Raw genomic sequence first — 23,164 nt, 5'->3', positions numbered from 1 at the left:
AAAAATATTTGTGAATTAAATAAGGGTTCGTATTTACTTTTTTGAGATTTTTTAAATTTTTTTTAATTAATGCATTTGAAAAGTTACTAAAAAATAACTTTTTTATCAGTGAACAATGTTGAACTTTTCTTTCATTATCCCCAAGTCACTTGAGCTGGTGTTTAACTAATTAAAACATCATTTAAGATCAACTTGTAACGTAAAAAATCAAATTCGAATCTATTTCAAAACTAGTCCAGTTTTGAAGTCGACTTTGAACTACCTACTAATTTAATTATATAGACTATAAAAAATCTTGCCACACAAGTTTGGCTCAATTAAAATCTCCTTTAATTAGGGTAAAATAAATAAATAAATAAATAAATAAATAATAAATAAAAACTTAAACAAATTTTGAAATTCATCAAGTTTGAACATCCTACTACTCAATCTTTCGCTTTATTTTTTTTCCCCTTCTTTTTCTCATTTTCCATATTAGCCTGGTTCAAATTCATCTACCATAGCTGCTATTTTGCAGAGAGAGAGAGAGAGAGATCAACAAATGAAACAAGTCTGAGAAGTTACTGCAACAAGCAACTAATAATTCACCTCCAAAATCAAAGTAATGAGATCACATGGGAACAGTACATAGATTGTAGCGCAGACACACAGGTTCAAAATAGACTTAAAGATGGCATGCAGAAGTAACTGAAAGGTGGCGAGACCGGCACTCAATACTCTCACTTAAGGAGTGTCTTGACAATGGACTTGACATTGAGCTTCTTGAGGTCGGTATACGACTGTCCACACCCAACAAACATGACAGGCGCTCCTGATATGTAAACCATCGACAGTGCCGCTCCAACCTACATATTATATCATTATCAACCCGATTCAAGTAATGCATTTAATTTCAGCCATTGTAAATCAAACAATTCAAACATCTTGCAGTAGATATATATAATTTTTACCTTATCATCAATGGTGTCGAACTTAGTGAGCAATATTCCATCAATCAATCTGGGATTTAGAGAGGCTGAGAGGTCTGCTAATTTCTGCCAAAAAAAAAAAACAAACAAACAAACAAACAAACAAAACCCACAAAATGTTGCTCAATGAACTGCAAGAAATTATAATATGAAAACGACTATGATTGTGACTCATTCCGAGTATTGTTGTGGTAGTTATAACTACTAGTGACAGCTGGCATAAGTTAGTTGGAGATTGTTATGTTCTAGATTCAGCTCAACACATTTTGTATATGCATCCATGGACTTATACTGATATGTGATATGAGAAGAAGAAGATGATCTTGAGTGACTTCTGTATTCGTGTTTCTCTCTGTGGTTCATAGTTTAGTTTATGCAATATCTCATTCTTTCATGGTATCAAAGCTTGAAAGAGCAATGACTAAAACCAGATCTACCAATATTCGTCAGAATCCATTATTTTTACTTTCAAATATAACAAACCAAGTTCCAATCAAGCATTCATCAAATATTATTCTGTGGAAGTAACTGCAATTCTTCGTGCATATGATCTTCTAGGCTTTTTTTTGTCTCTCCTCTCTCTTTCTTTCACATCCTACACATCAATCAATCATTTTTTTCTCTCACATTCATCTATTCAACTACAAAAAAAAAAAAAAAAATTATATCATCCAAAACTCCAAAACTATTTTAAAACATACAAAAAAAAATTTAAAAGTTCAGAAACTCTTTTTAGAAAACTATTTTTCAAAATTGTTTCACAAATACAAACCAAATATGGCCACTCTTTCTAAACCAATCCCTCTTTCTAAATTTTCTTCTCTTTTTTTGTTCACCTTCCTCCTGCATTTCTCATGGCTGCAAGAAGCTCTCCCCCTCTATTTTTTTCACCTTTGCAGATCAGGCGTTGACCACATTGATCAATTCTACACTTGCTATGGTGCTTCGCCAAACTACATCTCCAGGGGTTTGGAATGCACTTGAGAGTAGGTTCACTTCATTTTCTAGAATACATACATATTTTGAATCTCAAACAGAGCTTCACAATATCAAGAAAAGCACTGATACAATTGATTCATACTCGCAATGTATCAAATCTGTTTGAGATATTCAGCAATCAGAACTCGAAATGAGCAGCTCTCATTTGAAGATCATGATGTGTTACTTCACTCATAGGAGTTTTCTCACAAGGAAACTTCAGATTATGTCCAATGGCTAAGGCCGTCACTTCCAGTAATTCAAGGCAGATTCTCCCAAAACAATTCATAGAGGTCCTGGCAGATGTGCAACTAACAGAGGTTGTTCTGGAACATTCATACCTAATTTTGGTTATCATAATCCAGATCATGGTTCTTCTTAGTCCAATTTCCATCATCATCTTAGGATTTTTCCAGACCAGTTTGTCAAATCTGTGACAAAACTGGCCACACTACTTTGGACCTTAGTTGCACGAAGCGGGAGCGGGGGCGGGAGCGGGAGCGGGGAAGCGTGAGCTGATAGAAGTTTCTTAGGTTGGGAGCGCCTCGGGAAGCGGTAATAAATATATATATATATTTTTTTAGTAGTTATTTCTAAAATATATTTATTATATAAAGGTGAGTTAAATAGTTATTTTTAAATATATTTATTATTTTTATCTTAGGTATTATTTTTATAGATAATATTTTTAATTTATTTATATATATTTTTTAATTTTTAATTGATATATATTATAAATAAAAATCAGTAAAATAATAAAATATGTTAAAAAACAGTAAAATAATAAAATAATGATTTATTTTATAAATCTTATTATATTTTTTTATTATATTTGATTTAATTAGATTTATTATATTATTATATAACAAATTATATTATTTATATAACAAATTATATTATTTATTATATTATTATATTATTATTATATAACAAATTATATTATTTATTATATTTATTATATATTAGAAACGAGAGGGGGGAAGACAGAAACACAACTCGACAAGAAAGAGAGAGAGAGAGAGAGAGAGAGAGAGAGAAGAAGAAGAAGAAGAAGCAGATCGAAGGCGATGGCCATGGCAATCGAAGGCGAGAGCGAAGAGGAGTAGATCGCGAGCAGATCGCGAGGCGAGAGCACTACATACTGGAGTCAAAGGTTTGTCTTCTCACTCTCTTCCTTCACACTCTCTCTCCTCTGTCTCTCTCTCCTAGGGTTTTTGTTCTTCACCAACGATCCCATCTTGGCCAAGATCGCGTTTCTCTCTCGATGGAAACGCGATTCCTACACGTTTCTTTCTAAAAGAAAAATATAAAAGAAAAATATAAAGAAATTGAGTGGGTGACCCAGTGGATGTCTGTGAGGAGAGAGGGAGAGAGAGATTGAGTGGGTGCCCATGTGCGTTGCAGAGATAACCACTCATACTGCAACAAGATTCCACAAGTTGGGCAGAATTCCATCTGCCTAAGCTTGAAGCACAGACCCATCCTATAACATGACTGCTGTTGCTTGCTGTTACAAGCCGAAACCAAACGAAGCTCCATAAGCTTCTCCTCTTTTTTTTTTTTTTTTTTTTTTTTTTTTGTTTTCTTTCCCACCCAAAATCATTAGAAACTCCATGGCCTGAAGTGATGGTGTCTGCTCTACGTGCGCTGGGATGATGGTTTCTGGATCAGATAGCATGATAGAGAAAATCACACATTTGCCTATTTTGGATGAAAGCAATCCAAAACATGAAGCCGCAGTAAAGTTGCAGAAAGTATACAAAAGCTTTCGAACAAGAAGAAAGCTAGCAGATTGTGCAGTTCTCATTGAGCAGAGCTGGTGGAAGCTGTTAGATTTTGCAGAACTGAAGCGAAGTTGCATATCGTTCTTTGACATGGAGAAACATGAGACTGCTGTTTCTCGTTGGTCAAGAGCAAGAACCAGAGCTGCCAAGGCATGTGTGGTGTGTGTTCCAGAGAGAGGAGAGAGAGAGAATGCCCCGTGTCTGCCTTTCTCCCTGAATTTCAATACAGAGAGAGAGAGTTGAAGATGCAGCGGAGCGAAGGTATGTGTAGAAAAAATTTAGCAGACTAGGTGGAGGTCCGGCGGGCAGCTAAGGTGAGGTTGCCGCCCGCCGGGGAAGCGAAAATATCAGGTTCTAAACCTGCTCTGATACCATGTTAAAACTCTTGTATTATTGATTGATGTAAGTTGTTTTGATGTATTCTATTACAAATTAGAGTAGCTCATTATATAGGAGAGGGTTTGGGTAGTAGGTGAGGAGTAGGTGAGGGTAAATTGGTGGTAGGTGTAGTAGGTGTGGTAGTAGGTGGTGGTAGGTGTAGGTAAATTCTAACAAAAACTCCACCTACAGAGCTCACTGCAATAGCTGCCTCTACATCACACACGCCACAATCTCAGCAGAAGTATTGGATAACTGTCTCTGATACAGGAGCAGCTACAACTAATCACATTACTTCAGATCTTTCAAATCTCTCTCAACCATGAATTCCATATTACTTCAGATCTTTCAAATCTCTCTCTCAACCATGAATTCCAAGGAAATGACTGTGTTGCTGTCAGGGAAATGGACAAGGATTACCTATCTCTCACATTGTTACAAGCTCTTTAAACTAAAAATTCACTCTCTTTCAAGCTTGATAATGTTAGTAGGGTCCCTCTCATTTCTTCTAATCTTCTTCCTGTTCATAAACATTGTCAAGATAATAATTGTTCATTTTGCTTTCATGATAATCAATTCACCATTCAGGACAGACTATTGGGAAGAGTCCTCTACAAAGGCCCGGGATAGGTGTGACCTTATATCCTATCAATGGTTGCATTCTGCTCCTCAATCCTAGTCCACTCCACCAGCTGTTCATGCTGCTGCAAATGTTGGGGCTCAAATTTAACATCAACTCTGGCATGACAGGAAGGGGCATTCCTAATAATACCACACTTCATTACATGCTCACTAATCCTTTTCTTTCTCATATAAGGCATTCTATGTTATGTAAGAATAACGAATCAACTGTGTGTGATGCCTTAAAGGCAAATGTCTGAGCTTCATTTTAGTCCTTCTCATGCCAGAGCCACTGCTCCTTTAAAATTGATTCATAGTGATGTTTGGGTCCCTACCCCTGTGGTTTCTGTAGATGGGTATAGATATTATGTACCATTTGTAGATAACTATACCAGTTTCACCTGGTTGTTTCCATTGAAATATAAATCGAGAAATGCTTTTATCACCGATTCTATTGCAATGATTTTTTTTCACTTCCCAAGTGTATTGATGTAATAAAAGCCATCTGTATCTGTAGGACCATCATAATTAATAAATAGTCAGGCTTACCATGCTACAGAAGAATCCACATTGGAGGTGAAAAGTTTTGGTGAATTATCTTGGTGTGATATAGCAGCCCTCGTATAAATCTAAAGTGTTTCCCACCTTTTTGTCATTTTAACGCATATGTGAAAATTTTATTTTCTACTACAATTAAAGTCTTGTGTATTTGATTGTGGGGGTGAGTGTTTGAGTAAGGAATTTCATTCATTTAGGTCTCACCATGGCAACTTTCATCAACTTTCTTGTCCACACACCACAACAAAATCATGTTGTGGAAAGCTATACAGCATGGACACCTCTCTGGAGGGTCACATACTACTGTCTGACACGTATCAAACATGCCAAAGGAAGTGTCCCATTTTTTTCAGTCAAGCACGCTAGGTACACACTAGGAACACACAATGTCCAGTTTTTTCTTTTTTGCCAAAGTAACATACCCAAGATTAATGAATTTGATGAGAATAAATATTTGATATAGAATAAATATATAATATTCAAATATATGGCATAATAAAAATAAAATATTATATGTTTTGCATGTGTTCTCCTACATGTCAGGTCTTGCATTTTTTATGCATTTTTTTGAAAATATGTGTGCGGTTGTCCGTGTCCATGCTTCTTAGATGGTAAGGAAACACACACACATTGTAGAGACAGCTCTAGTCTTTTGCCTTTGCGGCAGCTGTTCAACTTATCAATCTTATGCCCACACCTGTGCTTTTCACAATGTCTCTCCTTTTTAACTTCACCACCTGATTATTCTTCTCTTAAAATCTTTGGATGCCAATGTTTTTCCCTCTTAAGTCCCTATACCTCAAATAAAATCATAAAACCATCTCTTGTGTTTTCCTGGGATATCATACAGCTTTTAAAGGTTCTCTCTGCTATGACATTTCTCCTCACAAAGCCTACAGCTACTAAAGGTCATCTCTGATATGACATTTTTTTCTCACAAAATGTATACCTCCAGACATGTTATATTTGATGAATCCTTTTTTCCTTAACAGTTCTCTACATCTCCTGTTTCTGATGAATGGTTGTCTTCTATTCTATTTCTTAATCTTTGTGCTGTTTCATCTATTCTTGGTCCAGCTCCTTCCTCTTCTACTTCAACTTCTTCTGAATCAGCTCCCTCTTTACCCATACCTACTTCTTTTCCTCCCACTGTGGTCAATTCTGCTCTTCCCACAAGCTCTTCCCCTGCTGTTCAGTCCCATTCTTCCAATGATCAGTCTATTCCTCTCTATACTCAGTGGACCTCTTCTTCCTCTGACTTCCGTACTTCCTCTTCTCTGCCACTTATGTTTTTAACCATTCCTATCCATGATCGACCACATATTTTTTTCTGCACCTATGCCTGATCCCACAGCACCAGTAACTGCCATCCTGACACTAGTGCTTGCTCTACTACCTCTTCATTTCTACCACAGCCAATTTCCTCCAATGTTCATCACATGCAAACAAGGTCCAAATATGGGATTATCAAGAAGAAAACATGCTTTCATACTCCATTATCTTCTGCATCTATTTCTTAGCCTACTATCTATTCAGTTGCTTCTAAAATTGAGCAATGGTGTATGCCATGTCTGAGGAATTCTCAGCCCTTCAACAGCAAGGGCTTGGACATTAGTTTCTCATCCCCGTCAAAAGAATATTGTTAGTCATAAATGGGTGTACAGGCAAGTATAATCCAGATGGCAGTGTTGCAAGATATAAGGCTAGGCTAGTGGCCAAAGGGTTTCATCAAACAGCAGGAATTCATTATGAAGAGACTTTAGCCCTGTTGTAAAACCAACAACTGGGAGATTGGTTCTATCCCTGGCAGCTCAAGTGGATGCAAGCACTGCCGTCTTGCATGGATTTCCCCAAGCGCTTTTTTATGGTTCAAGCTCCTGGCTTCATTGATCCTATTCACCCTGGCTATGTGTGTAAATTGCACATTTCTATATGGGGGCTAAAACAAACCCCAAGAGCTTGGCTTGAAAGATTCTCTACTCATATTTTTTCTTTGGGATTTAAAGAATCACAGGCTGATTAATCTCTTTTTACTTGTAGAAGAGGAAATTCCTTCTTGGTTCTTCTTTTATGCGTGGATGATATAAAGGTAATGCTCCTGCCTGTATGGACTTCATTGTTCAGCAGCTCGCAACTTTTTAGCTTAAAAGACCATTGTTCATACACTGCTGGTGGTATAACCAAGCCAAATATGCTATAGACCTGCTTCTTAAACATCAAATGCTGGATTGCAATCCTTGCAAGACACCATGTGCACCTAATACCAGGTTAACTGCCACTGAGGGAACATTAATCACTGATGCAACTACTCATCTCAGCATTGTCAGAGCTTTGCAATACCTCACTTTACTAGATCGGATATCTCTTTTGCTGTCAATACACTTTCCCAATTTATGCATGCACCATCAGATACTCACTTTGCTGCTTTTAAAAGGATCCTTAGGTATCCCAAACGTACCCTTCATCAAGGCATTCTTTTTCAGTCTGGTCCTCTCTTTCCGTGTTTCTGGCTTTTGTATATTTCTTGGAGGCAATCCCATTACCTGGAGTGCCAATAAACAAGTTACTGTGGCAAGATCATCTGCTGAAGCTGAGTATAGGTCATGAGCTGATACCACTGCTGAGATATCTTGGGTTTGGATGCTTCTTCAGGATCTTTCTGTGTTCCTTCTCCTCTAACTAAATGGTGTGACACTGTTTTTGTGTTAGCTTTGGCCTCGAACCCAGTTTTTCATGACAAGCCAAACACATAAATATAGACTACCACTTCGTTCGTGAACTTGCCATTCACAAGGATTTACAAGTTCAATTTGTCACCTCTGAAGACCAAATCGCTGATATTCTCACCAAAGACCTTTGTTCTCAAAGGTTTCTGTCTCAAGAACAACCTAATGTGCTTGCTTATCTATGTCCATTCGTTTGAGGGGGCATATTAAGCACTAACTATAGTGACTAATTCAAAGTATTGTTGAGGTAGTCATAACTGTCTAGTGATAGCTGGCGTGAGTTAGTTAAAGGTTGTTATGTTCTAGATTCAGATCAACACATTTTGTATATATATCCATGGACTTGTACTGACATGTGATATGAGAAGAAGAAGATGATCTTTAGTCACTTCCGTATTTGTGTTTCTCTCTTTGGTTCATAGTTTAGTTTCTGCAAATCACATTCTTTCAGAGGGAGAAGCCTGAGCATAGAGACTGAACCTGATTGAACTTCAACAACTGATCCACAGCATCATTCCCAACCAGTGCCTCCCCAACAAACAGGACAAGATCCGGACTGTTGAGGTTGATGAGTTTTGACAGAGCTCTCATTAATGGTTCATTATCCTGTAAAATATAATAGAAATTTAAAAATTCAATGGCAGTAGGATGACATATAATAGACATTCATAGGCCATGTTAAAAATAATAAAAAAAATAAAAAGTTCAGATATATCAATAATTGCAACAATCTTTGTGTAGACAACCTCAGCACAACATGTTTAATGGTAAACTCAGGTTCTATAAATCCATTCACTTTGAGAGTGATGTATTTGACCAATAAAAATAAGCTCTGAGGCATAATATTAAGATGCATACCTGCATTCGACCAGCTGTATCAACAAGAACCACATCTGAACCATTTCGAGTGGCCTCTTGAATTGCTTCCTTCGCTACAATTGCAGGATCTTTTTCATAGCCCTTCTCAAAAATGGGAATCTGACAAGGGCAAATAGTTACAAGTCAACTACCACAATCAAGCTCGTGCCAATTATACTTTTCAGGAGTATCCCCTTGGTTAACATCTCTAATCCAATAAAGAGGCCCAAGATCTATAATGACAGAGAACTGTGCATCAAAACAATACCTGGAGTCTACGTGCATGAGTTCGCAATTGTTCAACAGCTCCAGAACGAAATGTATCACATGCAGCCATCATGACATTGACCTTATGCTGCAGAAGCCAGTAAGCAACCTGCAGAAGCACATTTGAGCAGAGTCTTAGCAATAAAATTAGATTATCAAACACAAAATCCACAAATACACTGATAGAGTTAAGTTTAACCTTAGCAAGATTGGTAGATTTTCCAACTCCATTAACTCCAACAAAAACCACGACATATGGTTTTCTTTGCTCCTTGGCAGCATGCACATCCCTCAAAATGTCAATCGAACGTCTAGGAGTTAAAATGCGGACAAGGGCCTCTTCCATTGCTGCCTGCAGGCATCAATTTTCAATCATTAATACTAACCTTTCACAGCTAAAACCGTAAAAGAAAAAAACACTGAAGAATGAATTGTCTGACGGAAGGAATATATATATATATATAATTTAACAAGTCCACACACCTGTACTGTTGAAGATATCCTCGTAAAGGAAGCAAGCTTTTTACCTTCCAACCTTGCTGCCACAGATTCACAAAGTTTTTCAGCTATCTCCTCAGCCTGAAAGTGCCACAACATAAAAATCCCTATGAGCAGACTATGTAGAATGGAGAATAATATACAAGACAGACTCAAGAAGGAAGCAGCAAAAAGAGTTGAAAAGAACCAAGAAGATGAACAACAGTATGAAGAGGAATTAGAGAGCAGGAAGCATACCACATTCTTGGTCATAAGCTTGTCCTTGAGAGCTTTCAAAGCTGGTTCTAGGTCTGCCTTCTCCAAATTAGCTTTCCCAGCAATACTGAACATAGAACAGTGAAAAAATTGATTTATTTAGAAATGATCTTCCCCCCTTTTCTTCTTTTATGGAGGGTGGAGCATGAAAAGGGGAAAAAATAAGGGTTGGGGGGACTGTTCTTTCACTATATATTGATGAAACCAAGATCATTCTATACCCAGATACATTAATCCCAAGTCCCATCATTATCTCAAATACAGCAAAACATGATACCAAAAAGTACTGTAACATGGTTACACTTGGGAGAAAAAGCCGCCAGAAATACAAAATTCACAGTGAAGACCAAACAATTCAAGCAACTTTAAAAAGGACAAGTCTCAGCAACACTTTCACTATTGTGAGATTCTGAATCTTAGAAACCTAACAACACAATCACGATCTTATAACTTTGTGCCCAAAAGCTCATCCACACTATGTGTGTGCAGATCACAAGTCATAATGCAAAGAATGACAACACCCATAGCACAACTCTTAGAACTCGTGCTCAAAATCACCACACTAAAAGTATCAAAATAACAATAGCATAGAATGAAGAAAAGTACACTAATCTTCAGTAGATTACTTTATGATACCATCTATAAAAATCCAGCAGCTTTTCCCACTACAGAAATGTGAGGAAAACAAAGTTCCCAAATGACTTCTTTTACTTTTCTTCGTTCTGTTCTTTTTTCAAATTTTTTTCAAGTCCAAACTGTGACTTCTTAGCATCACAAGTAACAACATTTGACGTTTTCAGCAATAACTTTTTCAGATATATCATCTTAAAGTGACAAGTAAATTTTCTTCAACAATTCTAAATATAAGAGGTGCTGGAAATTTGTGTTAATGTATATAATAAGATAGTGGCATGTATATAATATGATAGTGGTGTTGGTGGCATGTATAGAATATGATAGTGGTAGATAGTGGCAATATATAATATGTAAGTGGCATATAATGGGTTATAATGATGTTTGTAATATCTCCTATATAAGGAGTGTCATTTGGTCTTGTAAGATAAGAAGTTTTGAATATAACAGAAATATATTCCTTCTTCCTCATATTTTCGGAGTTCTTCTTCCACATATTTTCTAAGTTGGTATCAGAGCAACAAAAAACACAGCAGCCCTAAAACCGTCATAGCCATGTCGGAAGTCACGTCCGAAACCACTTCAACCCCTGCCGCTGTCATTCCGGTGAAAACGTCCAACTCTCACTCTGTCCAAATCACCACCATCCGCCTAAATGGTGATAATTTTCTCCGCTGGTCACAATCTGTCCGGATGTATATCCGTGGACAAGGAAAGATCGGTTACATCACTGGTGACAAGAAGGCTCCTGCTGTTAATGATCCGCTGTTCGACAGTTGGGACGCTGAAAACTCCATGGTTATGACATGGTTGGTCAATTCCATGGAGGAGGATATAAGCTCTAATTACATGTGCTATACTACTGCACAAGAATTGTGGGATAATGTTAGTCAGATGTATTCTGACCTAGGAAATCAATCTCAAGTTTTCGAATTAACTTTGAAGTTGGGAGAGATTCGTCAAGGAGATGATTCCGTCACCAAATATTTCAATTCGTTGAAAAGGTTGTGGCAGGATCTTGACATCTTCAACACATACGAATGGAAATCGGTTGACGACTGCAACCACCACAAGAAAACTGTGGAAGACAGCCGTATTTACAAATTTCTTGCCGGCCTCAACATTGAGTTCGATGAAGTGCGAGGAAGAATTATTGGCAGACCTCCTCTCCCATCCATTGGCGAAGTATTTGCCGAAGTCAGAAGGGAAGAGAGCCGAAGGAGCGTCATGCTTAAGAAAAAAGGCACTGGTGAATCAATTGAAATTTCTGCTTTAATTAGCGATGCTGCGGCCAACAAGGCTGCAAATTACCAGCGCAGGTTTGATGATAAGCCACGGGTCTGGTGTGATTTTTGCAACAAGCCTCGCCATACACGCGAAACGTGTTGAAAGATCCATGGCAAACCTGTCAACTGGAAAAGCAGCAAACAAGGAGAGAAGAATCGTGGCTTTCCTACCGCTAATGAAACCGATTCAGGTCCCTTCAACAAAGAGCAGATTGATCAACTCTTAAAGCTGATAAAATCCAACTCCTCATCCGGTACTCCTAGTGTTTTGTTGGCACAAACAGGTAGAAATCCTAAAGCCTTCTCTTGCCTAAACTTCTCTCCGTGGATCATAGATTCCGGTGCCTCCGATCACATGACTAGTTTTTTCCATTTATTTAGTACCTATTTCCCTTGTTCTGGTCATGACAAAATCAGAATAGCCGATGGTAGTTTTTCACCTATTGCGGGAAAAGGATTTATTAAACTAACTGAGAAAATTAATCTCAATGCTGTTCTTCACGTCCCCAACTTAGCCTGTAACCTTTTGTCTGTCAGTAAACTATCTAAGGATTCTAATTGTCGTGTTACATTTTTTGAATCCCATTGTGAATTTCAGGACCAGAACTCGGAGATGATGATTGGGCGTGCTAGGATGCTTGAAAGTCTTTACTACTTTGATGAAGTACCTGTTAGTAATAAAAAAGCTCAGAGCTTTAATAGTACTAGTTCAATCTCTGTTCGAGAAAAAATAATGCTATGGCACTACAGGCTAGGACATCCTAGTTTTCTTTATCTGAAACATTTATTTCCAGAATTATTTAAAGGGATTGATTGTTCTTCTTTTCATTGTGAAAGTTGCATTTTTGCAAAATTTCATCGCTCTACTTATTTGCCAAAACCTTACCAGGCTTCCAAACCTTTTTATTTGATTCATAGTGATGTTTGGGGCCCTTCTAAAATCACTACTCTTTCTGGTAACAGATGGTTTGTTACATTTATTGATGACCATACCCGCTTATGTTGGATTTATTTGATGAATAAAAAATCTGACGTGAAAAATTTATTCACAAATTTTTACAATATGATTGAAAACCAATTTCAAACCAAAATTGGTATTTTACATTCTGATAATGGAACAGAATATTTCAATGAGCAGTTGGGTGAGTTTTTGGAAAAAAATGGGATTTTTCATCAATCTACATGTCGGGATACCCCTCAACAAAATGGCATTGCAGAACGAAAAAATAAACATCTACTTGAAGTAGCACGTGCTATAATGTTTTACATGCATGTTCCTAAATATTTATGGGGTGAAGCAATTTTAACAGCCTCTTATTTGATAAACAGGATACCTACAAAGGTGTTAACATACAAAACACTTTTTGATTGTCTCAAAACTTTTTTTCCTGACACGAGGTTGTTTTCTGATTTACCCGCCAAAGTTTTTGGATGTACTGCCTATGTTCATGTTCCCAGTCAATTTCGTTCAAAACTTGACCCCCGTGCTATAAAATGTGTTTTTTTGGATTATTCCTCAAACAAAAAGGGGTATAAGTGTTTCGATCCTCAAACCAAGAAATTTCATGTGAGTATGGATGTGTCATTTGTGGAAAGAAAATCCTATTTCCCCAACACTTCTCTTTAGGGGGAGACAAGTGGAGTAGAAGACCGTTTTTGGGATATTTCTATCCCGCTCCCCAATGTCATTTATCCTACACAAACACCACATCTGTCTGATAATGATCACTTAGAAGAACCAAGTTCTATGGTGCCTAGTCAAGAAGATTCTTATTTAGGGGGAGAAGTACTACAAAATGATCTAAATCCTGAGCTTCAGGTTTATACTAGGAAGCGATTTCATCTGAGGAATAATGACCCGAATGTCCATCCTAATGACCCGAATGTCCACCCGAGTTCTGGCATCGAAATTTTAGGTAATCCTATTCCTTCTATTTCCGACCTTGATGTTCCTATAGCAATTAGGAAAGGTGTCCGAAATTGCATTAAACATCCTATTGCAAATTACCTCTCTTATCAAAGACTGTCTAAAACCCATAGAGCTTTCACATCTAGGATTTCACACTTGTTTGTTCCAAGGAATATACAGGAAGCATTGGATGATCCGCATTGGAAATTAGCAGTCATGGAGGAGATGAATGCTTTAAGGAGAAGTGGTACTTGGGAGATAGTTGATCTACCCAAAGATAAGAAAACAGTTGGGTGTAAATGGGTGTTTACGATAAAATGTAACGCAGATGGAAGCGTTGAGAGATACAAGGCGAGACTGGTGGCTAAAGGCTTCACTCAAACTTATGGGATCGACTATCAGGAGACGTTTGCTCCTGTTGCTAAAATAAATTCCATCCGAGTACTGTTATCTCTTGCAGTAAATTCAGATTGGCCTCTACATCAACTTGACATTAAAAATGCATTTCTCAATGGTGATCTTGAAGAGGAGGTGTTCATGAGCCTACCGCCGGGATTTGAGCAGAGCCTTGGAAGCGACAGAGTATGCAGATTGAACAAGTCATTATACGGACTCAAACAATCACCAAGAGTGTGGTTTGAACGCTTTGGGAAGGCAGTTATCAGTTGTGGCTTCTCGCAAAGTCAAGCAGATCACACAATATTTTATAAACATTCAAAAAATAGTAAAATTGTAATTTTGATTGTTTATGTTGATGACATCATTTTAACTGGTAATGATGAAGCAGAGTTAGCAGCCCTCAAAGAGAAACTCGCAAAAGAATTTCACATTAAGGATCTGGGAGCCCTCAAGTATTTCCTCGGAATGGAATTTGCAAGATCCAAGGAACGTATATTCGTTAATCAGAGAAAATATGTTCTTGATCTCCTTGGAGAAACAGGTATGCTTGGTTGTAAGATGGTGGAGACTCCGATCGAGCCTAACTTGAAGTTACAAGCTGCTAAGGCTGAAGAAGTCAAAGAGAGGGAACAATATCAGCGACTTGTAGGGAAATTGATTTACTTGTCTCATACGCGGCCTGATATTGCCTTTGCAGTCAGCATGGTAAGTCAATTCATGCACTCACCAGGGGCAGAGCACTTTGAGGCCGTTTATAAGATCTTAAGATATTTGAAAGGAACTCCAGGGAGAGGCTTACTGTTCAAGAAACATGGACATCTTCAAGTTGAAGTATACACAGATGCAGACTGGGCAGGAAGTGTTACAGACAGGAGATCAACATCCAGATACTGCTCCTTTGTAGGTGGGAACCTAGTTACATGGCGGAGTAAAAAACAGAATATGGTAGCTAGAAGTAGTGCAGAAGCAGAGTTCAGAGCTGTTGCCCATGGAATCTGTGAAGTAATGTGGATTAAAAGAATTCTTGAAGAATTAAAGCTTTCTCACCCGACACCTATGAAGGTCTATTGTGACAACAAAGCAACTATATCTATAGTTCATAATCCAGTTCTACATGATCGCACAAAACATATAGAAGTGGATAAACATTTCATCAAGGAGAAAATCAATGCTGGCATAATCTGTATGACCTACCTTCCAACAGGTGAACAATTAGCTGATGTGCTAACGAAGGGACTACACAAGAAGCAATTTGATAAGCTGACTAGCAAGCTGGCTATGGAAGATATCTTCAAACCAGCTTGAGGGGGAGTGCTGGAAATTTGTGTTAATGTATATAATAAGATAGTGGCATGTATATAATATGATAGTGGTGTTGGTGGCATGTATAGAATATGATAGTGGTAGATAGTGGCAATATATAATATGTAAGTGGCATATAATGAGTTATAATGATGTTTGTAATATCTCCTATATAAGGAGTGTCATTTCGTCTGGTAAGATAAGAAGTTTTGAATATAACAGAAATATATTCCTTCTTCCTCATATTTTCGGAGTTCTTCTTCCTCATATTTTCTAAGTAGAGGTTACCACATCATCTCACAACCTCAACACACAACCAGAATTTGACAGGAAAAAAAACACTATAATATCAATGAAAAAGCATCACTTAATAAGGGAAGGGATTGAAAGAGAGACATGCTCTCACTAAGTCGTGCACGCTACATTTAGAACATCAAAATTCCAATAACACAACCTTCTTCTTTTTCTTCTTCAATTATATTATTATATATTATATGAATATAAAATGAATGAAATCTAAATTTTGGATTTTAACAGTTTGATTGGTTTAACCATAGAAACCAATCCAACAGAAATCCTATTACCGATATCCAATAGATGATTTGCATGTCCGTAATAAAACGAATTGGAAAAAGAGAAGTCCTCTTGGTTTTTTGTTTTTTTTTTTTGTTTTTTGTTTTTTGTTTTTTGTTTTTTTTTTAAAAAAAAATTATGATACAAATCAACTAAATTTATCAAGCATTGAATAAAAATGACGATGAATGGGGCAAAATAATGTACCTCTGGAACATGGAAGAAAACCACCCTTTCTTTTTTGTATCAGTCTTACTATCATTCCCTTCCTCCTCCTCTTCCTCACTTTCGCTGTCACTACTAACAATCTCATCTTTGTCCATCATACTCTCACCTACATCTGCTGCCACAACTGCTATATTCTCATCCCCATTCTCACTCACCGGATCTGTAAAATCCAATTTTGACTCTGGAGGTTTTTCATCCCAAACTCTATTCTTTTTTGTTATCTTTTTTTTTGGTTCTTCTTTGGAAATCTTGTTAACAACAGTATCAGTTTTCTTCCCACCTTTGGCTCTTAGCTTCTGTAGCTTATTTACATCGAAAGCCCCATTGTTGGAACCCCCATTCGCTTTGCCATTAGCAACATATGTTGTGGGCAACTCATCAGCTGCAACATGATTCCCATTAGAATGTCCATTTTTTTTTGGGCGACCTTTTAAATTTTCACCATCCCCACCATCAGATTCACCACTGCTCTTTTTTTTATTGTCTCCTTGAAACCCAGACTTCTGAACCTGCCCCTGCTTTTTACCGATGTTATTGTTTGTAGGCTGACTCACTAGCTTCGATTTCTTCATTTCTTCGGCCCGAGCCTCAGCCTCCTTCCTAAGCTGCCGAAATACATCATCAAAATCATTATAAACTGTTCGCTTTGGATCATAAATTGCCGAGAATTCTTGCTTCACCATAGCAAGAAGATCATCCACGTACAAAAGATGGAGGATCCGTTGATAAACAGCAACAAATACAAGGCCCAGTTCATTGTGGAATGTCCATTTCAGGGTATATGCAGCACCAGGAGCATCGTAATTGTATGATGCAGCACCAGAACGTTCCTCCAAAAGGCAGGACCGGATCAAGGTGTCGATGGGCGATCCTTTAAGAGCATTCCCAAGCTCTTTACATGTCCAGAGGATTAATCCTCCTCTAGTAAATATCAGTAATTGCTCTAACATCTTTCGAATCTATGCTATTATCAACCCTGCAATCAAATCCTGGAGAAATTCAATTACCAAATACTAGAAATGAACAAAAAACGAAAATTTCAAGAAAATCAAATTGTACAATAAAATCACCGACGACCTGTTTGTTTGCTATGAAAATCAAGCAAAATTTAATTCCCAAATATTAGATATGAACAAAAAACGAAAAATTCAATAAGTAAAATCAAATTCTAGAATAAAATCGCAACGACCAGTTCGTTTGCTCTGAAAATCAAGCAAAACAAAGGAAAAGTGGATAGAAATTCAAAAATGATCACAAACCAAAAAAAAAAAATTGAATTATGATCTCTGCTGATGATCCCAACAAACAAACACAAATTAGACGATGAACAGGAAACCGCAGCACAAAATTGAAAATTGTAACAGTTGAATTCCCAAATTAATCTATACAATTATGTAACTGTGTACTTCACAGATCTACAGATACATATATACATATATGTATGTATATATAAACGGAGAGAGAGAAAGAGAACGAACCAGAGGGAAATCGCGTATCTCAGAAAGAGTCTGTTTCGATTAGACAACGTTCGGGGTGAGATCAAGGGTTGAAGAATCAATACGGAATTGCAATTTTCTGGGTTTAAATATCAATTTAGGGAAATTAAAGTAGTGGGGTTGGTTATCAAGTTTTCTCACTCTTACGTTGTTGTTTATTTTATTTTATTTTTTTAAAGTTATGTGTAATAAGGAAAATGTTTGAGGGTCACAATTTTTGTGGTTATAATGATTTAAAATTGTTAAAATAACATCGTTTTGGCTTGTTTTGACAATTTTAAGCTATTATAATCACAAAAATTATGACCCTCTAGCATTATTTTATGACCCTCTAGCATTGTTGGTGTAATAATTGGTATATGTGGCATAGGCTGTATTTGACAAATATGTTAAAAGTTAATTTTTTTATATTTTTTTAAAATATATATATATATAAATAGAAAAGTAATGTGATTTTAAAAAATTAAAATGTTAAAAAAATTGTTTTTAATTTTTTTTGTCAAAAAAGGCCATTGGTTTATTTGGCTTTGAATATTTTTAATTTGTATAATAGATGAAGTCTATATTTTTAAAATTGCATTACTATATCAAGTGTTGGTACATAATTAGTATAATAATTGGTTTTTTATTTATTTATTTATTAAAATGCCACATTAATATATTTTTTTACTAAAATTCTTTTTAAAATTTAATATTGCAAAAAGTATACTTAATCTAAATTACTCATAAATAAACCCTAATAGAATTATACATACTAAAAATATTTTACCAATTAACTTTATTATATTTTTTTTCATATTTTTTAAAATAAAATATTAAAATTATTTCTTATTTTTATGTGTATCTTATTTATAATATTAATTATATTGAATTTTTTAAATATATTAGAATCAATTTTAATTTTATAATAACTATTTCTAATATCAAGTTATAATTTAATATCATATAAATGGATGTTTCTTTCTTTCTTTTTTTGTTATAATTTAATATAATTTAAAATTATTATATATATAATTTATATTTTTATAATACGATAGTGCTAAAATTATTAAAATATGCACAAATAATTTATTTAAAATTATTACATGTGTTGATTTAAATAAGACTTTTATAAAATAATAATTCTAAGATTATCAAAATAATTAAAAAAAATAATGTTTACCTTTAACTTTTTTCTCTCTCCAATTTATCGCTTCTCCTTTTCTTTTTTTTTCCTTTTATTAAAATTTCATATCAATATATCCTTACCAAAATACTTTCTAAAATTTAGATGCCGTTTGATAACACTTACATTTTCAATTTTCTGTTTATATTTATAAAAATTTTAAAAATTTAAATAAAAACTTGTTTGGTAAAATTTTTAATTTATAAATAAGTGGTCTCAGTTTATAAATTTGGCCAAAAAATGAAAACACAAAAAATGTGTTTTCATTTTGAGTTTTCAAATTTTTTTTTTTTTTTTACCACTCAACACTAGCCACCACCCGCTACCATTTTCCACCACCGTCTTCCGCCACCACCACCTGCCACCACTACTCACCATCTACTTGCCACCACCACCCACCGGCCACCCACTCGCCACCACCACCCACCTCTCGCCGCCACCACCACCACCCACCACTCACCACCCGCCACTACCATCCACCACCCGCCACCTACTTGCCACCACCACTCACCACTCATCCGCCACCACTATCAACCACCTGCCACCACCAGCCATCCACCACCACCAGCCGCCTGCCACCCACCTGCCACCACCAGCCACCTGCCACCCACCTACCACCACCAGCCACCTACCACCCACCACCACCACCACCACTATCACCCATTACCCACCCGCCACCCACCTGCCACCATCACCCACCACCCACTACCACCACCACCACCCACTCGCTACCACCTACCACCCGCCACCGTCACCCACCCATCCACCACCACCACCAACCGCCACCACCCGCCATTTGCCACCCACCTGCCACCACCACCCACCACTCGCCACCGTCACCCACCCACCCACCCACCACTACCCGCCATCCGCCACCCACTTGCAACCACCACCCACCCACCACCCGCCACCTACTCGCCACCACCACAACCCACCCGCTACCACCCACCACCACTAGCCATCCGCTACCCACCTGCTACCACCACCCACCACCCGCCACCACCACCAACACCACTCATTCGCTAGCATCCATCACCCGCCACCATCACCCACCCACCCACCACCACCACCAACTACCCACCACCCACCGTCGCCACTTTCCACCACCGTCTTCCGCCATCACTTGCCATCACTTGTCATTTCTCACTCTTTTTTATATTTTAAATTTTTTTTAAACATTTTGTCAATTACGAAACGCGCTTGTAGTTTATATTTTTCAAAAAATAAACCAAAATCAATTTATAAAATTTTTGTAAATATGAACTGAAAATGTAAACATTACCAAACACAATATTTGAAAGACTTCTACTTAATTTAAATTACACATAAACAAAATTTAATAGAATTATATATACCAAAAATATTTTACCAATTAATCTTATTCTACTTTTTGCACTCTTTTTGAAAATTAAATATTAAAAATATTTATTTTTATGAGATTTATTATGTATATATTTATATAAGTTATATTTTTATGACACAATAGAACTAAAATTATTAAAATACACATCAATAATTTATTTAAAATTAATATATGTGTTAATTTAAGTACCGTTTTTATGCAAAGATACAACTAAAATTATTAAAATAAATAACTAGAATCATTATTTAAATTTTGAATTATTACTTTTTTTTTTCCAATTTAACAATTATTTTAAAAATCTTATTTATTCAAAACTAACCAAATATATTCAAAAATATATAACCTATTAGTTTGGTTTGGTTTATTTTATATATTCAAAAATATAAATAAATAATTTAAGTAAACTTTATTAAAAAAAAAAATTTTAACCAAATATGTTTAACCCCGTGTATTACACGGGTTAACTACTAGTTCTATACTATATCTATATATAACCCGAACACCTATATCTACACTATATATATATATATAATAAATTACAAATATATTCCTGTATTCGAGAAAAATTGAATTTATTTTTCAAAAAATTGAGTTTTTTTGTTTTTAGTTTTTTTTTTTTGTTTGTAGTGATTTTTTTTAATATTTTACTCAAATTTTTTATTTTTTAAATACACATAATCTAAATACATTTAAAAAGTATAATATTTGTACAAAAAAAATAATAAATTCATCAAATATAAATATATAAAAAAAAATACGAAAATTCAATACATTTTCGTATTTTGTTGTATTCAATGAATTTTTTTACTTTGTAAGCATATTAAGATTAAATGGATCTAAAAATTAAAAAAAATGATTAAAATATTTAAAAAATATTAAAAATATGAAAATACGAATTAAAAATTCAGAAAACTATTTTTGGAAATTTAAAACTGAATGTGGTGATTCTGAAAGAATGGTTAAACAACACAATTGAAAAGTCCCAAATCAAAACTTTTGATTTGGTTTTTCAAAAATTGTTTTAAGATGAGTTTTCGTTAATTTTTATTGAATTTTTTTAATATTTTAACCAATTATTCGTCTTTTTATATACACATAATCAAGATACATCTAAAAACTAAAATAAATTGGCTAAAATATTAAACAAATCACTAAAAATATATGAAAATTCAAACAAAAATCTGTATGCATTTTTGTTCGAGTTTTTATTTATTTTTAGTGAATTGTTTTCATATTTTAGATAAAAAAAAAAATTACTTTTTAGATAAGATGTTGTAGATTATGTAAAAATATAGTTGTAATTGAATAAGACTTAGAAAAAAAAAATGTGTTATTTTTATCTCTTATATGTTAGAAGTTATTATTAATTTTTTTATATAGAAAATGTGTATTTATTATTCTTCGAATATTATAAAAAGTTAGAGGATTCAAGTATTTAATTTTACATATTTCCACTCATGTCTTTGTGATCTAGTGGACATGAATACTTTGAAACTTGGGAGGCATTATATTATAGCCATGTGTCATGAGCTGACAATTCTTCTACTTGCAACTTTTAGAGCATCTCCAACCCACTAGGCATATGATGCTTGTTAGTCAAAATGCCTAATGTGACTCACTTTTTTCAACTCCAATGCACTAGGCATATGCTTAGGCATTTTGGCTCAGCTCACATTCACTAGCTACATGTAGCTAGCCTTCAAGGCTAGGCAAAATGTATTTAATCATTAAGATTATTTCCCTCCATCTTTGTTGCTGACGTGGCATTCTATAAAGTTAATAGTATTTGGATGAATAGCTAAAATAAAGAGCATGGTTGGGGTAGAAACATGAAATCGTTGACAGGCAAAATAAAATGTATACTTTATAGTAATATTTAGATAGGTAAAATGCCTACTACCATTGGAGATGCTCTTACAAGTGGTGTGGTACCTCGACGTGGCGTGTTGGCCCCAAGTAGTCCAATGCGCACCCAGCACCCTTGCGCGCCCGCCCATCCATGCTTCCACACTAGTGGGATAATATTGAGAATTATTTCATTATTTCATTATGACTCGTTAAATATGTGGGATGTTTCTTTGTGTCAATCAGAAAAAGGCTTAAGATAATATTATAAACTTGTCTCCCTAACCTGTGATGAGGTTACGAGTGAGCAACATTTGGACAACCAATGGACGGGCCTCTGACATACTTGAGTGTTGTCTTTGGTCTCCATATGGGTTTGGGAACACCATGGATAATGTCATTGAGGGGCATAAGTGTCGACATTGAGCACTACTTCCTAGTGGGAGGTTCAAATACACACCTGCTATGCCGCTTGTTGTAATATATCGTGGTGTCATCTTGGATCGAATAGAATGCACTATCGAGGCATGCCATCAATAAGACCTTATGTACCTACTTGTGAACATAGGCTTGGGTTCAACTGTGAACACATGGGTCATGTAGCCTAGCTAGCGGTTTGGTAGCAACGTTGTCACTCATGGAAACAATTGAATATTATGAAGCATTGTCATCATACGAGACACTTTATACAGAGCTTGTACGAAGGCAGAATGCTAATTGAGGGCTAGTGATATACATTGTCATGCTCATGCTCATGCTACATGCTAATGTAATGCCTCGGGTGCGTAATGACCCCTGGTGAATGGTTTAGCATGTCAATGCGTGTATGAGAATTTTAGTTATGGCAGCACCGGCGACCTCAGTTGCCTGTGGCTATTCGAGACAGGTGCAACAAGAGATCCTATTCAAGAGAGGGAAAACTTGTCAGCTAGATTGAGGGTTCTAGATTTGTGCACAATTGAACAACATTGTGTTGGGTTAGTTTTGAGTCACGCTGACACGGGATGCCTTGATTGAGTTGGACCTCAGTTGGGCGAGCGCCTTGCTCAAGGGCGAGTTTGGTGCCGTGAAGTG

The 23,164-nt window shown here is 36.0% G+C and overlaps 1 protein-coding gene across 1 annotated transcript; it reads right to left on the bottom strand.

Moving 5' to 3' along the window:
• Positions 1–560: 560 nt before the first annotated feature.
• LOC114291022 (uncharacterized) lies at positions 561–17,907 on the bottom strand. The gene is made up of 10 exons (XM_028235012.2): positions 17,700–17,907; positions 16,201–17,197; positions 9,874–9,958; positions 9,622–9,717; positions 9,338–9,490; positions 9,140–9,247; positions 8,872–8,991; positions 8,494–8,619; positions 951–1,034; positions 561–845 (listed from the first exon to the last, which is right to left on the bottom strand). The coding sequence occupies exons 2-10, from the start codon at positions 17,169–17,171 to the stop codon at positions 720–722; spliced, it is 1,869 nt and encodes a 622-aa protein (XP_028090813.2). The 5' UTR covers positions 17,172–17,197; positions 17,700–17,907; the 3' UTR covers positions 561–719.
• Positions 17,908–23,164: the final 5,257 nt, after the last annotated feature.

This window comes from Camellia sinensis, chromosome 4, assembly GCF_055761805.1.
Source record: "Camellia sinensis isolate YWXY chromosome 4, ASM5576180v1, whole genome shotgun sequence".
In the NCBI taxonomy this organism is placed as follows: domain Eukaryota; kingdom Viridiplantae; phylum Streptophyta; class Magnoliopsida; order Ericales; family Theaceae; genus Camellia; species Camellia sinensis.
The sequence above is the reverse complement of the archived record's forward strand: the minus strand, read 5'-3'. Positions and strand labels throughout refer to the sequence as shown.

Excerpts from the sequence above, each read along its gene's own strand:
- LOC114291022 (XM_028235012.2), bottom strand. The coding sequence starts at position 17,171 with ATGTTAGAGCAATTACTGATATTTACTAGAGGAGGATTAATCCTCTGG. Across the intron at positions 9,248-9,337 it reads AATCTACCAATCTTGCTAAG|GTTGCTTACTGGCTTCTGCA; the intron begins GTTAAACTTAAC and ends GTGCTTCTGCAG. Across the intron at positions 8,620-8,871 it reads ATACAGCTGGTCGAATGCAG|GATAATGAACCATTAATGAG; the intron begins GTATGCATCTTA and ends TATATTTTACAG.